General features: G+C 51.4%; 7 protein-coding genes across 7 annotated transcripts; 5 read left to right on the top strand and 2 right to left on the bottom strand.

The window, feature by feature from the left end:
- Positions 1-131: 131 nt before the first annotated feature.
- Positions 132-618, top strand: BU24DRAFT_235073 (uncharacterized protein). The gene has a single exon (XM_033522225.1). The coding sequence runs from the start codon at positions 244-246 to the stop codon at positions 520-522; it is 279 nt and encodes a 92-aa protein (XP_033381680.1). The 5' UTR covers positions 132-243; the 3' UTR covers positions 523-618.
- An 866-nt stretch (positions 619-1,484) lies between these two features.
- On the top strand, positions 1,485-2,380 carry BU24DRAFT_313039 (Phox-like protein; the record flags this gene model as incomplete). The annotated part of the gene is made up of 5 exons (XM_033522846.1): positions 1,485-1,640; positions 1,828-1,853; positions 1,928-2,022; positions 2,174-2,231; positions 2,317-2,380. Coding segments are annotated over 5 exons (399 nt in total), but the record flags the coding sequence as incomplete, so codon positions are not given.
- A 392-nt stretch (positions 2,381-2,772) lies between these two features.
- On the bottom strand, positions 2,773-3,951 carry BU24DRAFT_464144 (uncharacterized protein; the record flags this gene model as incomplete). The annotated part of the gene is made up of 3 exons (XM_033532183.1): positions 2,773-2,904; positions 2,968-3,669; positions 3,721-3,951. 3 exons carry the CDS (start codon positions 3,949-3,951, stop codon positions 2,773-2,775), a joined length of 1,065 nt encoding a protein of 354 aa, XP_033381678.1.
- Positions 3,952-4,959: 1,008 nt separating this feature from the next.
- On the top strand, positions 4,960-5,775 carry BU24DRAFT_313399 (NAD(P)-binding protein; the record flags this gene model as incomplete). The annotated part of the gene is made up of 1 exon (XM_033522852.1): positions 4,960-5,775. A coding segment is annotated over one exon (816 nt), but the record flags the coding sequence as incomplete, so codon positions are not given.
- A 598-nt stretch (positions 5,776-6,373) lies between these two features.
- On the top strand, positions 6,374-7,796 carry BU24DRAFT_235079 (alpha/beta-hydrolase). The gene has a single exon (XM_033522226.1). It carries the CDS (start codon positions 6,768-6,770, stop codon positions 7,749-7,751), a length of 984 nt encoding a protein of 327 aa, XP_033381676.1. The 5' UTR covers positions 6,374-6,767; the 3' UTR covers positions 7,752-7,796.
- Positions 7,797-7,841: 45 nt separating this feature from the next.
- On the bottom strand, positions 7,842-10,246 carry BU24DRAFT_349594 (uncharacterized protein; the record flags this gene model as incomplete). The annotated part of the gene is made up of 3 exons (XM_033523610.1): positions 7,842-9,860; positions 9,911-9,958; positions 10,067-10,246. 3 exons carry the CDS (start codon positions 10,244-10,246, stop codon positions 7,842-7,844), a joined length of 2,247 nt encoding a protein of 748 aa, XP_033381675.1.
- Positions 10,247-11,120: 874 nt separating this feature from the next.
- On the top strand, positions 11,121-13,202 carry BU24DRAFT_394062 (uncharacterized protein; the record flags this gene model as incomplete). Its single annotated transcript, XM_033525215.1, has 4 exons — positions 11,121-12,087; positions 12,226-12,340; positions 12,413-12,851; positions 12,909-13,202. The coding sequence occupies exons 1-4, from the start codon at positions 11,481-11,483 to the stop codon at positions 13,200-13,202; spliced, it is 1,455 nt and encodes a 484-aa protein (XP_033381674.1). The 5' UTR covers positions 11,121-11,480.
- Positions 13,203-13,854: the final 652 nt, after the last annotated feature.

The raw sequence follows: 13,854 nt of genomic DNA, 5'->3' as shown, positions 1-13,854 counted from the left end.
TCCTTCTACAGATGACCATGTCTTGTCTCTCTATCCCTTCTTCCACAACCACCACCACCACCACCACCTTGTTTCATAATTATCGATTCACAGCATGTTCTTGTCCTTCTGCTTCTGACTGGATTCCCTATTCAACTGTACCAACAATACAGTAGTTATTACAGTTGCTTCAGTCTCCGGCAATGAGCACCCGCTCCGCTTTCACGATGCAGTCAAACACAGATCGGCCCGCGGGTCCTGCCCATGCCATCGCCCTTGACCCTTAGCTTGACCCTTGTCGACTCGTTAGCCTCCTATTTCCACTCTCTCTTTTCCTCTCTCAGAGTCTCCCCACGGTCTCGCTCTCTTTCTTTTCTTTTCTTTTCTATTCTTTCTTTGCCGGCCGGTCATGCACTTCTCGTAATAATCTATGAATTATTAAGTAGGGCCGCATCTGCATTGGATGCCAATAATAATCGGGTGCGGGCCTCTATTGTCGAATTCTATTCATCTTTTCTCGCCATGCCCACAAGCACCGAGTAGCCCGTAGATATATCCAAGACAGGCCCGAGTCAACCAACCCTTTGATTCCCTGCCTCACCTTACCCACCCCGCCTTGGATGGCTTCAATGGTGGATAAGTCAATTAGCTACTCGTAGATCGATGATGTTCCTAGATTGACGCTTGCTTTTTAACTTGTGCATGCGGAGAGCGTGATGGCGTAGTCTTTGGTCGATGGCCACCTCTCCTCTGCTCTTCTGCCGCCTCAACAATCGCACTAGCCCCGTCTTGTTCGTCCTCCATTTCTGTTTTTGCATGCCACCGTCGCCCCATCACTATCACCACTTCTGCACCTCATACCTTATCGTCATCAGCCACATCCATACAATTCCATTGCACATGCTCCGTACATACGAGCAGTGACTACACACATATTACATACCATTGTATCCGTCCATCACTTATTCCATCTCGCCCTACTCCACACCTGGCTTAAAACAAACCTCCTTTCCTCTCTAATCCTCCGTATTCTCTACAAGACATACCGGACTCTATACACATACATACACACTGTCACACACCTTCTCTTCCACCAACCCCTCTCTCCCCGCAGCCCGTCCTCTCTATCTCTGAAACCTGAACCCGAACCAAATCCCAATCCCCATCCCAACCCCAATCCTTCTTCTTCCCCGTTGTAGTTGGACCCGCGCTACCGCACTCTCGACCCACTACCTAGATGGATGGAGCCCGGTTCTGAGTCTGTCCAACACCAAACTCACCACAGAGTCAAAGTTGAAGGCCGAGGCCAGGGCCAACACCCGCGTCCTGCCTCTGCGGACAACCTCGACGACGGTGTCGACCATGGCAATGCAGACCGCACCCTCCCCGCCTCGTTCACGCCACGTCCAGAGCGCAGCAGCATCGTACCCCCTTACTGGCAGAGGCACGAGCGAACCACCAGCAACAGCAATGTGAGCTCTTCCGACAACGTCTCACAGTCGGCCCCGATCCTCCTCGAGGACCACACCGACTCTGGCTCCGAGCAATGCAAAGCGCTGTGGGCAAAGCATGTCACCATTGACGATTATGTCATTGTCAGTGGCACCGCACCTGGCCTGGGAGCTTACGTCGTCTTCCACTGCACCGTCGAAACATTGCATGTAAGTCTATCACTTCCGGGAGCCGTTCTTGCAGTTCCGCTGCGGCGTTGTATTGCAGAACTGCACTACCCATGCTACCCTATCATCTATGCCGTTGCCTCTCCCATTACAGATGGGGTAGTCATACTATCCAACGATGCCAACACTACGAGACGTTTCTTGGCTAACCACAACTGTTCTTTTCCAGGGAGGGCCCATGAAGATTATTAAAAGGTATCGTATAGTCTATCTATCATGGTTGTGAAACACCTCACTATCCCCATACCACATTAACACCGATGCTATAGATATTCCGAGTTCGACGAGCTGCGGCAAAAGCTAGTGCAAACGTTTCCGCATGCCGAGGGAGCCATGCCTCCACTACCACCAAAGAGCGTAATATGTAAGTCACCAGACCAGACCTCCCAATATCCAGTAGTCAACAACTTCTCGAAACACACCCACCCCACCCCACCTGCCTCATCCGCGCCAATTCTACATACTGTTGCATTATCAAAAGAACCAATATTGACATTATTGCCCAACCCACACAGCTCGCTTTCGACCGAGATTTCTAGAAAAACGAAGGACCGGCCTCTCGTATTTCCTCAAGTACGTTCTCCGATCTTCCCATCGCTTGCCGTATCTATCCAGTCCAAAAAACGTCCCACTAACTCTTTCTTCCTTCTATTTTTAGTTGCATCCTACTGAATCCCGAATTCGCGGGTTCGCCAGTCCTAAAAGAATTCCTCTTCTCTTGATCATACTTCCTCCATTTTCCCTCCCCCACACGCTATTTATTGTGCATATGGATGGGTATTGTATATATTTTATTTTATTTCCGACCATCTCGTTTTTCCTCTTCCATCCAATTTTGTGTATTTCCAACCAAGGCATTTATTTCATCAGGTTAGCAAATCGCACGGGCACGTCTTTTCTGGTCAATTGGGATCACGGCTCCATTCTAGATAAATTAGGTACCTAAATGTGTATCTTAAGCTAGAGAGACAAACGCGAACAAAATGAATTAGTATCCTCCCAATGGAGATCAGCTCTCCTTGGAGACTATCTCTTCACGGAGAGGTTCAATTACGGAAAGGGTTGTCTCCATGGAAAAGAATTTCGAAGGGTATTTGCAGCCGAATGGTTCGCATTAGACGAACTCTCGCCATTTGAAAGTCCTCATCATGTCTAACTGCGTAGAAAGCATCAAATTGACGAAAGCTCTCGGTCTGCCATTTTGCGCATCCGAGACGCTGCGCAGATAGTCTTCGCGAGACCAGCCCTGCATAACGACCGGCACATAGCCTTGTCAAACCATGTAGTCATGCATTAGGGTTCGTCCGACTCTTCCATTGCCATCTTGAAAAGGGTGAATGGAGAAGAAGTAGATGGTTGCCTGGCATGCGAGGATGAGGGGGTGGAGTTCCTTTTGTGCATGGGCATCGTTTCTCCAAGTGATGAACTTCTTCATCAAGTTTGGCACTTCTTGGGGGTATGGAAACACTTGCATCGGGCTGGACACCACTGAGATTGGAAGATTGCGGTAAGAGCCAATAGGTGATTTTTTCCCCCAGGTAGGCGCAGTCCAAAATTTTTCGGATGGTGTGTCTTTTAACATAAGGGCATTTAGCCCGTGGAGGTCGTCTTCGTCCAGACCTGCTGTGCCTGGAAACCTTGGGGCCATCTCGGCGATCCAGTGCGATACAATGATGTGATTACGCAACTCAGCAACCTCAGTCATAACCCTTTCGGAGATCGCAGATGGAAGTAGCTTGGTGGAAAGTCTGCTAGGAAGTAGATCGTGAGGCCGTGGGAAGTCGACATGGTTGAGATCGTCAATGTTGAGAGATGCGAAGTCATGGCTCTTGAAGACTGTACTTTCAAGCGCATCGCTGATGATTACAGATTCGCTGAGCGAGAGAGAGTTTGACTCTATCTTGACAGACTGATGGGCGTACTCGGGAACAAGAGTTTTCGCGATGGTTGAGACAGGTGTCTTGATGGATGAGCGCAATGAGTCGATTTCTGCGAGAACATCTGAATATTCCTAGGAACTGGTCAGTCGATTTGTCCATAGCTGCCATTGAAGGATGTTTACCTTTTGGAGTTCATGATATCCATAGCGTTCTGAGTTGTCAGGTTGGAAGTAGTTGTACCAGCAGTCGCCGCTTCGCTCAAGAACCTTGTACTCTTCGCTACGCGGGTCAAGTTTGCGGGCCTCAGCGTAGATTTCTTTCAGGAAGAGTATCCGTGCAGGATTGACATATGTTCGAAGTCCTGGTGTCTTTGGCAAGCAGAAGCGTCGCAGCGCAAAGCGCGAGTGAGCCATGATTGTGGAGTTGTGGAATGATGAGAATTTCAATACACGTACGATACTCACCGCCGAGTATCGTCTATGAATGCTTACTGCCAATCGATGTCTGAAACTCTGCGATCACCTCACCAGCCTCCTCCCTCCCGCCCAGGGAGTGAGCACTGGGAAGTTGCCTTATGTCGTTAGGTAGGTGCTGCTGAATATCAAGCGCCAGACAGCTTAGACTGGTGTACTGTGCCTTCGAAATCGCTATCGCTATCGCCGAAGAGAGTTGCATACTGGGAAAACCAAAGTGAACACCACCTACCCTGCACACCAGGCACCTTCTTTTTCGGCGCCGATTGTTGGGACGTCCGACAGACAGACAGACAAAGGCGGGACAAGTCTACTGGGCCCAGAATTAAACCCATTGGGAACCGTTTATCTGGCTCAACACTTTTCATTTTCATGAATGCTGCGAGGGCACCAATAGAAACCAGTTCGATCAAATATGTGCAGTTTTGCGGGGAATATAACTTAATGACGCGCAGGGACCAGCAACTCCGCATTTTGTGTCGTCGTGAGAGTCGGAAGGTAATGATGGGGGTCCAGTCCAGTCCAGGACGTTCGGACTAAGAACGTCAGTGCACTTATCGCCGAAAAATGAATGGTAGATCATCGGTGGCCACTGGCCACTACTCTGAGATCGTCTTTTATCGCCGAAAGATTGCTAACTACAACGTCTGCCAGCGTTATTTTGTCGGCGCTGAAAGACCCTATGAGAATAATTGAGGACTTCGAGCATTATGTGGTCTGTACTTGTTAGGAATGAGGAGTTGGGTAGAGTGTGCAATACGTCAGCTTTTGACAAGTTGAGGACGGGCTGTTGGTTCTATAAAATGACGCCGTGTTACAATCGAATATATATCTCTGCCAAATAGCTGAATCGGCATAACACCGCGAAACACTGAGCAGATTTCACAAGATTCTACAACCCACCAACTCCCCAATTCCCCTATTGCAATGTCTACAACCAGACCTCTCGTCCTCTTGACTGGACCCAACGGCTTCGTCGGCGCCCACGTCCTCGACCAACTCCTTCAGCACAACTACCGCGTCCGCGGGACCGTCCGCTCCCTCTCAAAAGCCACCTTCCTGCAGACCAAATACCCACAGGCCTACCAGAACGGAGACCTCACCTTCATCGCCGTCCCGGACATCCAAGCCCCCGGCGCCCTCGACTCAGCCGCCCAGGGAGTCGACTTCATCTGCCACGTCGCCTCCCCCTTCTTCACCTCGACGGTTGACCCGATCAAAGACCTCGTTGAGCCCGCCGTCAACGGGACCCGCAGCGTCATCCACAGCGCCCTCAAAAGCACGACGCTGAAGAAGATGACCATCCTGAGCAGCTTTGCCTCAGTCGTCGACATGTCGCAGGGCGCGCGGCCTGGGTACGTCTACACGGCTGAGGACTGGGATCCCGTGACCTCCGCGCAGGCTGCGCAGGACGGGTACTATGGGTATTTCGCGAGCAAGACGTTCGCTGAGCGCGCGGCCTGGGATATGTGGAAGGAGGCCAAAGCGAAGGGCGAGGTTAGCTGGGATTTGGTCACGTTTTGTCCGCCGATGATATACGGACCTCCGTATCATGAAGTTCACGAGGACAAGGGGGTAGAGGGGTTGAATACGAGTTTGAAGGGATTGATCGTGGGTTTGCGGGGTGAGGATCCGGCGTTCAGGCCTAAGGTTGCGACGCCGGGTCTGCCGGCTTGGGTGGATGTGAGGGATGTGGCTGAGGCCCATGTGAGAGCTCTGGCGTTGGAGAATGGTGTCAGTGAGAGGTTTCTATTGTGCGGAGGGGTGGATTATTTGGAAGACGGCCTCGCGGGATTGAGAGCTAAAGGTGAAAGGGGACTGGGAGAGGAAGGTGCACGCTGTGACAAGGCCAAGCACTTTGGGCTTGATAGAAGTAACGCCGAAGGGATGCTGAAACTGAAATTCACTCCTTTCCAGAAGACGGTGGAGGATAGCTGGGAGGGAGTCAAACGGTTGGGCCTGGTTTGACCGGCACTGTTCACGGGAGACGAGTCCAGCTGGGCCTCCAAAAGAAGAAGTAGTTTGCAAGTGACAGTTTGAGAGAAGGAGTGACCGTGTTTGTTATTATCAGAAGTATTCGCAGCAGCAGGTCTCTGTTCTAGATCTCTTACTTTCTTACTTACATCTGATACATTCGTTTCCTCTGCTAGTCCCTAATTCGATCTATTTTGACCCTCAATCTCGAGGAAACACTCTTGCCCGTCGTGAGATCTATGATTGTCCAGACTACTATCGATGTTGAGAACATCATCATCAAACCTACCGCTGCTAAAAGGATTGCTCTGCTCTCGGGCCTCGACTCCTAATTGGCCTTGCAGTGACCTGGGATACAGACCTTGTCACGAAGGAGGAAGTCTACAAGGCTAGGAGGCTATCATGGCGAGACGAACGTTGTGCTGCGAGAAGGGTTTTGAGTTAGACCAATCGAGGTTGGCGATCTTTCGGCGATAAAGGGTCCTGGCGGATCCATTGATTGACTCATTTTCGGCGATAATGCATCCAACGTTTTTAGTCTGACCCCCGAACCTAATTCACATGTCCCTATGACGATTTGTTTAGACTTGGAGAGTTTCGGAGCTTAGTTGATGTCGTCGAGCTCTGCTCTCCCACGGGTATAAAATGAACACAGGAAATCGCTGTCAAGATCTTTTGTTTGTATCGCTGCTCAATAGCAATACAGCAGAAAAGGCAATAGTTCAACATATCATCAAAGCACCTACCTCTCATCTGCCCCATTCAATATCAACTGCAGCAACATGCCGGCTCACGGAAACTACACGACGGAAAAGGTCCGCTATCCGTCCCACGGCGAGACAATCGGTGCCGTTCTCTTTCGGCCTATCGGTGTCGCTAAACCTCCTGGCATCGTTCTCACGGGGCCCTACTCGTTCATGAAGGAGCAGGCACCGACACAGTACGGTACCCGCCTGGCCGATGAGGGCTACGCGGCGCTGATCTTTGACCCGCGCACTGTGGGTGAGAGCACGGGAATGCCTCGACGACTCGAGAACCCCAAAATGAAAAACGAGGATGCAGTTGCAGGACTCGACTATCTCGTTTCCCGCGGCGACGTCGATGCCTCCAGACTCTTCCTCGTCGGCATCTGTCAAGGTGGACCTGAGAGTCTAGACATTGCCTCGTACGATGACCGCGTCAAGGCTGCGGCGTCCGTCTCGGGCTACTTCCGTGACCACGAGACGGATATTTACATGATCTGCGCTGGCTGCGTGCCCTGGGAACCGGGTGTCGACATTGGCTCGCTCAAGATGCCCACACCGGAACAAGGAGAAGCGCTATTGCAAGCGCGTCTCGAACGAGCCCGCAAAGCTCGCGAGGTTTATGACAGTACTGGCGAAGTTGTGTACCAACCCCTGGTCGACCCCGAGGCCGCCGATCCAGACACCGGTGCAGTAGCAGGTCTTCCAGGTCCTGTGGTATGGTCCTGGTACGGACCGTGGACCTTGAAGGGATTTGAGAACCGCTACGCGGTCATGAGTGACCTGGACCATTTTTCCTACACCACCGTCCCAGGAGTGGCGAAGCTGAACAAGCCGGCTTTGATCATCCATGGGGACAATTGTATGAATGCGCCTGCGGCCAAGAGACATTTCGAATCCATTCCGGCCGTGAACAAGAAGCTTATCTGGAACAATGATGTCTCCCACTTCCAGCACTACGACCAGCCTGATGCGGTCGACAGGAATGTAGGCGACATTGCGAAGTTTTTTGCTAGTTTTTGAGTTGGTGGTAATCGTGGAGGACTTTGGTTCTGCAGATTTTAAAATCTAAACTCCATAAAACTAGTACATAAATGTAACATCGTGCACACCCTAGGTACTTTCTAATGGTTGAGTGAAGTTACTCATGAAGCTCCAGAAACTGTTGTCTGGGTAATGACCATCGAAGTCGAGACTCTGCAAAGGAAACTCGGGACCCGGGCAGGCCTCCTGTATATCCGGTGCGTAAATATCTTGATAGAATAGATCATGAACTGGCTGGGGGGGTAAAAGGGTCTCAAAGTGAAAACCGTGAGGATTTAACGCCCCTAAATCCGTTCCCTGGTAGGTTGGTGATGGCAGTTCAGCGTCGACGTTACTCACCGTCGGAGCTCCGTCCAAACTCGTGCTGGCCCAACCAAGATCCGCGGTCTCGGTGCTCGACCATTCTGTTACGCTCTCGCTCGTATGACTGGAATGCTGAATAGCGTGTGGACCAGATTGCTTCAACCGGGAGAATAGCTTCTTCACAATGCTGTATGCCGACCGAGCCATAGCATTATGTTCGCCTATCTTGTTGAGCACATCAATGCCCCAGCGCACATTCTGGACCAATTCCGAGACAATATCGAGGTTCTCATTTGGAAATAGCACAACAGTAGCCAGTGAGATGACCATTGCGTCAAACATTGGGTAGACCATGTTGAATGAAATGTACTGTTGCGGTTCTGACAGATGAAACAATCGTCTCTGGACGGTGAGGATATTCAGTGCCGCCTTGAGTGCCACTGTCCGACTTTCAGCTACACTGAATATGTAGGGCCGATGTAGCGAAAGCAAGACAAAGTAAATCCCACTCGTCAATGCCTGGCGCGCCGCCGGCAGCCAGTGGCAACTTGGAAATTCGTCAAACTGTGTATCAGGGTCTTCGTGGCGACACCAAAGCGGGACACGGTCCATATTCTTCACAATCGCGGCGTGCGTCTCTCGCACAATATTGTAGTCTTCTATCCGTGCTCCACGGTTCTCAAGACCATGGACTTGTGGAAAATATCGATAGGCAACGTCGTAACCAATATGGATTATGCTGGATGGAGTAGGGGGATCATGGGACGTTCTCTTTCTCGGCAGTGTTCCACTCTCTCTTTGTGCAAGGTCGTCGGGAAGATCAAGCGCATTTCCAGTGGCCATCATTGTCGTGATCGGTCTTCCTAGCACGACAGCCATGTGAATATCCCAGTTGTGTAACACAAACCAGATCTTGCGCCTCATCTCTTTATCCCACTGAGCGTCAATGCTTGCCGACGGGGTTTGTGAGGTCGATTCTGCATGAAGCCCTATTTCCTGTGCGTCTCGAATGGCGGTTCCTAGGACATGCCATGCCTCGATGACATTTCCGGTATTTTTCAATAGGGATGCACGTAGGATCCCTGACTGTACAGCCACCACTGTCACTTCGTTCTTTCCTATAGTTTCCAAGGTTGAAAAGCCAGCTTCGGAGAAGTCACATGCCAAATCGACGAATGTCATCTCCGAGGCGTATTTCAGGGATTCAAGGCGTGAGCAAGTTCCATCAGCAACGGGTTGATGTAGTAGAGCATGGGCCATAAGCTGGAAAAGAAGGGAAGGAAATGCAAGAACGTCGGCGGGCAGGACACTTATCGCGTTGCTATGAGCCGAGTAAGGGATGCTTCTCCAGTTCTCGAGCTGCTGACGGAAAGTGATCTCATCGATCACGTCGTAGTGCCAATTGATATCCGAGAAAAAGTGCTGGACGAGGATGTCGATATGCTCCTTTGATGGTAACTGACGGACTAGTGATCGATATTTGTGGTCCAGAGCTGTCTGCTGCTTGCTATTCAAGGTAGAAAGACGGCTCGATGTGGATGGGGAGGTAGTCTCCACCCTTTGGACTAAGCCTAGGGTATTGTGTTCACTGTGAGTGGAATAGCCCAGGACATTGACGAGGTCCTGGTTGTCCTGCGGGGACAATGAATTCGTTTCCAGCATTGATGGCGAAGGCGCCGATATCGTTGAAGATTCGATTCCGCTATCACCAGAGGCGTTTGTACTTGCATTGATGGCGGCGTATTGGCCATATTTGCTGTCAACATTTTCGTAGCGGCATAGTTCCTACGGCCACTACATCAGTGCACGTTGTGGATATTGTAATGGAGCCCTACCGGCTTCGAACGTTTCGTACAGTGCTGACAAGGTTGGACACGGTTACACTGCATTCAAGAATTAACGTTCGTCCCGCCAATATCTCCATTGAGTGACAGTCCGGAAAAATGGGTAGTAGAGGAATTCTAGATGTGCGGCTTCAGCTCGGTACTGACCTTTTGTTTGCGGCGATGGCATTCCGTGCAGGATGTCAAGATACGGTGTCTCTTTCGGTACAAGCGTTGGTTATCCATGACTGCCCTATTTCCAGGGGAATCTTGAGGCGTAATCGTGATGGATGACTGGTCTACCGAAGTGTGTGAGGAAGGTGAGTCGCGATTCGGTGGGCGAGGCATTTATAAAGATGCGTGGTCATGGTAAGTCCTAAAAGAGCGCCTGCCACGTGATCGAGCTCACAAAGATGTGTAGGTGTGAATTCGCGACCGTTTCTCTCCATTTGCGACTTCCTCACCTGTATTGGCTGTAGCTTGTGCCAAAATCGAATCTTTTGGTCTACAAGAATGATGAAGAATGTTCAGACATTGAAGATTAGGTTGAAGTGTCAAATGGCGACCTGGCACATCCCAAAACACTGCCGGCGAGTCTCGCTGATTTCATACCGATCAGTTCGCCAGTCGAAGTCGAAGCCGTCGAGTTGTAATGGCTCTTCGTTTCCCTGTGATGTGAGACCACATGAATTGGTGAAGCCGACGGTATACTCTCACAGTTCACAGCACTCGTGAAGGAGCCGAGGTCGGGTCGCAGCTGCAGAATTCAGTCTCGCATTCTCACAGGCTGCGAGGGTGTTTCGGAGTGCAAACAATGAGATTTGTATCTTTACAAGACGCCAATCGGGCGCCTGGACTAGGTCATGTAAAGCCTGCGAAACGTCCTTACAAGTATTGCGACATCCGATCGAGTAGTTATCGGTGCTGCTCACAATCCTCTGTGCATTCCTTCGAGTCGTGAGGTCGCAGAGTATCCAAAGTACAGATGTCCATCAATGAAACTGCGCCAAAAGTGTTATCGATGATAAAAGCAGGTCTGGAACAGCTAGACAGCCAATGAAGGTAGAAATAGCTGGTGGTAGACGATCAATTTAGGGCTATCGTTCAGCCGTTATGATCTGAACTGCAAACAGTGTCTGACCAAGGAGTTCCTTGTTACAACAACATCGTAGCATATTGCTTTCATGAAGCTGTTCGGCAAGCTCCATGATCCCTGTGATTGGTTAGCCCCGATTGTGGCGTTGTACTATCATTTTCGAAACCTCGGAGGCTTCTTGATTGCGATTCGCTGATCTGGAAAGCAATTCTCGATCGCGGTACGGCCAAGGTACATACATCTGATAATTTATTTTGTTATTCCACCCGCTCGAGCTTTGAATTGCGAAGCCTGCGACGTCGCAGCCTAGCAAGCATCGAGTTGTCTACTCTGCAGCTCGCGTGGTAGAGGATTCGCCCGCCAAAACGAGAACGACCAAACACCCCCCCTAACCCTTACGCTTCACCCTTCTCCCAGGCATGCACAACCGCTCAATGGCCGCTTTCGTGACCTCCAACTGAAAGATGAGCCTGCGAATTGCACAAAATGATGGCCACACCGAGCAGGCCACCACCACCGCCTTTGCGCTCCTCGACTGAGCGCCGCACGAGGCTCACCAAGTCCCCCGCGACCGACGAAGTCGAGAACAACGCGCATCATCACGACAACGTCACTATCTCCACGCGTCGAGCCTCGCGCAACGCTCCACTCATCGCACTCAGCGACGATTCTGCCACGAGGACCGTCTCGCAGACCCCGACGAAGCCTGCCAGTCTCGCCCACGGAGCAGCAGCAGCAGCAGGCTCCAGGAAGCGGCCAGCGGCGGCACTTGGGAGCGCTGACGCGCCGCCGACTGAGACAACACCTCCCACCAAGGTCACTGTTACACACCCACACGGCCAGCTGCTGAGACTCACGAACGGCGTCCCGCAGGAATTGGAGCTCAGGCACGACGACCTTGCTTCCGGCACGTCCACACCCAGCTCCCACAAGGCTGGCGATGCCCTCTCCGCACCGGCGCAGTCGCAGGACAAGCGGAGTCTGAGGAGCCACGATGGCGGACACCGTCTCAAGAGCGACCTCGCAATTTACTTCTCCAACTATGACGACATAATAGCTGGCATTGAAAAGCCTGCAGGTGAGTCTCGACAAGGTCTAACCCTCTTTAAGTTCGAATGGCATGACCAACTATCTGTAGAATTCCTCGACCTCGACACTCCCATATACATCATCGACGACCCTCCCAAGACCACTAGAAACCCAAACAGAAGCTCCCCCACATCCACACGAGGGTCGGTGAGTCCAACACGGTCAAGAAAGCCCAAACCACAATCTCCAGTACTTCAAAAACAATCGCATCCCGCATTACCTCCCTCTCAATCCTCCACAACCTACCAAATCCTCGAGTACGGCGCGATAGTGGCACACTTCCGAAACGAAGAGAGCAGCAATACCACTACCACCACCAACAACAACAGCAGTGGCAGTGGAGATAACAATAGCAGCAATAACAATGCCGAGGACCCACTTGCGGATTCGGTATTTTTCGCGCAGCACCGTCGCGCGGAGAGAAAAGAGAAACAGCTGCGGAACATCGAGAAGGAGCGGGCCATGCACGAAAAGATGCAGCTCGAGCGGCTTCTGGACGGACTCCAGGGTCCCGATTGGCTCAAGGTCATGGGCGTGACAGGCGTGACAGACGGCGAACGCAAGGACTGGGAACCAAAACGAGACTACTTCGTCAAGGAGGTCGAAGCCCTCGTCGACAAGTTCCGCATATGGAAAGAAGAGGAGAAGAGGTTACGAGCAGAAAAAGAGGCAGCCCTCGCCAGACAGGACGACGAGGACGACGAAGACGAGGACGACGAGGAAGATGAAGACGATGACGATGACGGCACATCCTCCTCCCTCATAAACGTCAACGGCGCGAAATCCTCCTCCCCCTCCGACCACCACCAGCACCGCGAGAAAGAGCCCCAACCCCCCAAACCCCGTCGTCCGCCCCGCCCACACGGATACTTCTTGCCCCTCTTACCGCCCCAGCCCACCGCCCCCTTCACATCTTTCTACTCCAAACCGCACCTCCGCGCCGCGGCCTTAGGCAAACATCGCCACGGCCGCAACGCAAGCGCGTTCGGGCAGCCCGTGCCCGACTTCGCAGAGCTAGAGTTCGGGCTGCCGGAGGAATACCTCACTGTCGAGGCACTGAGAGATCACGCCCGCAAGCGCAGGCGGCAGAAGAGAGATACAGCGCCGTCGAAGAAATGAATTGAGAAAGAAAAAGGAAACCCATATCTTTCCCCCCCCCCCTCCTCCTCTTCAGCTTCTCCCGCCTCATCTTGTCTCCTCTTGTCAGGAAGGCTGGTGGGCAATGGCATAGCATACTATAGGCTCTTCTTCTCCTTTCTTCTCTCTTTTTCGGCATGGGGCATTATCTTTCTTCTCTCATCATGTAACTCTTTTTCCCTACTTCATTGTTTCTTTAAAAACTTAAATCAATTCAAAGTATACCCCTTTTCCTTTTGATGGGCAAAATATCCTTCATCTCCTTCGTCATCATCATCATCTCTCATTCTCCGTGCCTGTGTCTGTAACCTCTCGGCGTTTTTCTCCTTGCTCCATACTCTCAGTTTGCATGGGGACTGAAGAGAGTTTTTTTGGTTCTCTTTGGGTATAATAGACAGACAGACACACAGGCTCCAAAAAGGCAGCAATAAAACCGAGAAAGGAGGCCAGAAGACGAGACAAAAACATCTAAAACCGGGAGTTTCGGGTAATAAGATAAGAGTAGACAGAATGATGAGAATGACACGAGAAAGAAACGTGCACTTCCCCTCACCTCACCTATGACGATCAGCGATGATGGAAGTTTTGTTTCCGGTTGGGGCAAAACTGCCTTGCTCCCCTTTGTGAGATGTGG

The sequence above is a fragment of the Aaosphaeria arxii genome, assembly GCF_010015735.1.
Source record: "Aaosphaeria arxii CBS 175.79 unplaced genomic scaffold BU24scaffold_6, whole genome shotgun sequence".
Lineage (NCBI taxonomy): Eukaryota > Fungi > Ascomycota > Dothideomycetes > Pleosporales > Aaosphaeria > Aaosphaeria arxii.
This window is presented reverse-complemented; position numbering and strand designations above follow the sequence as displayed.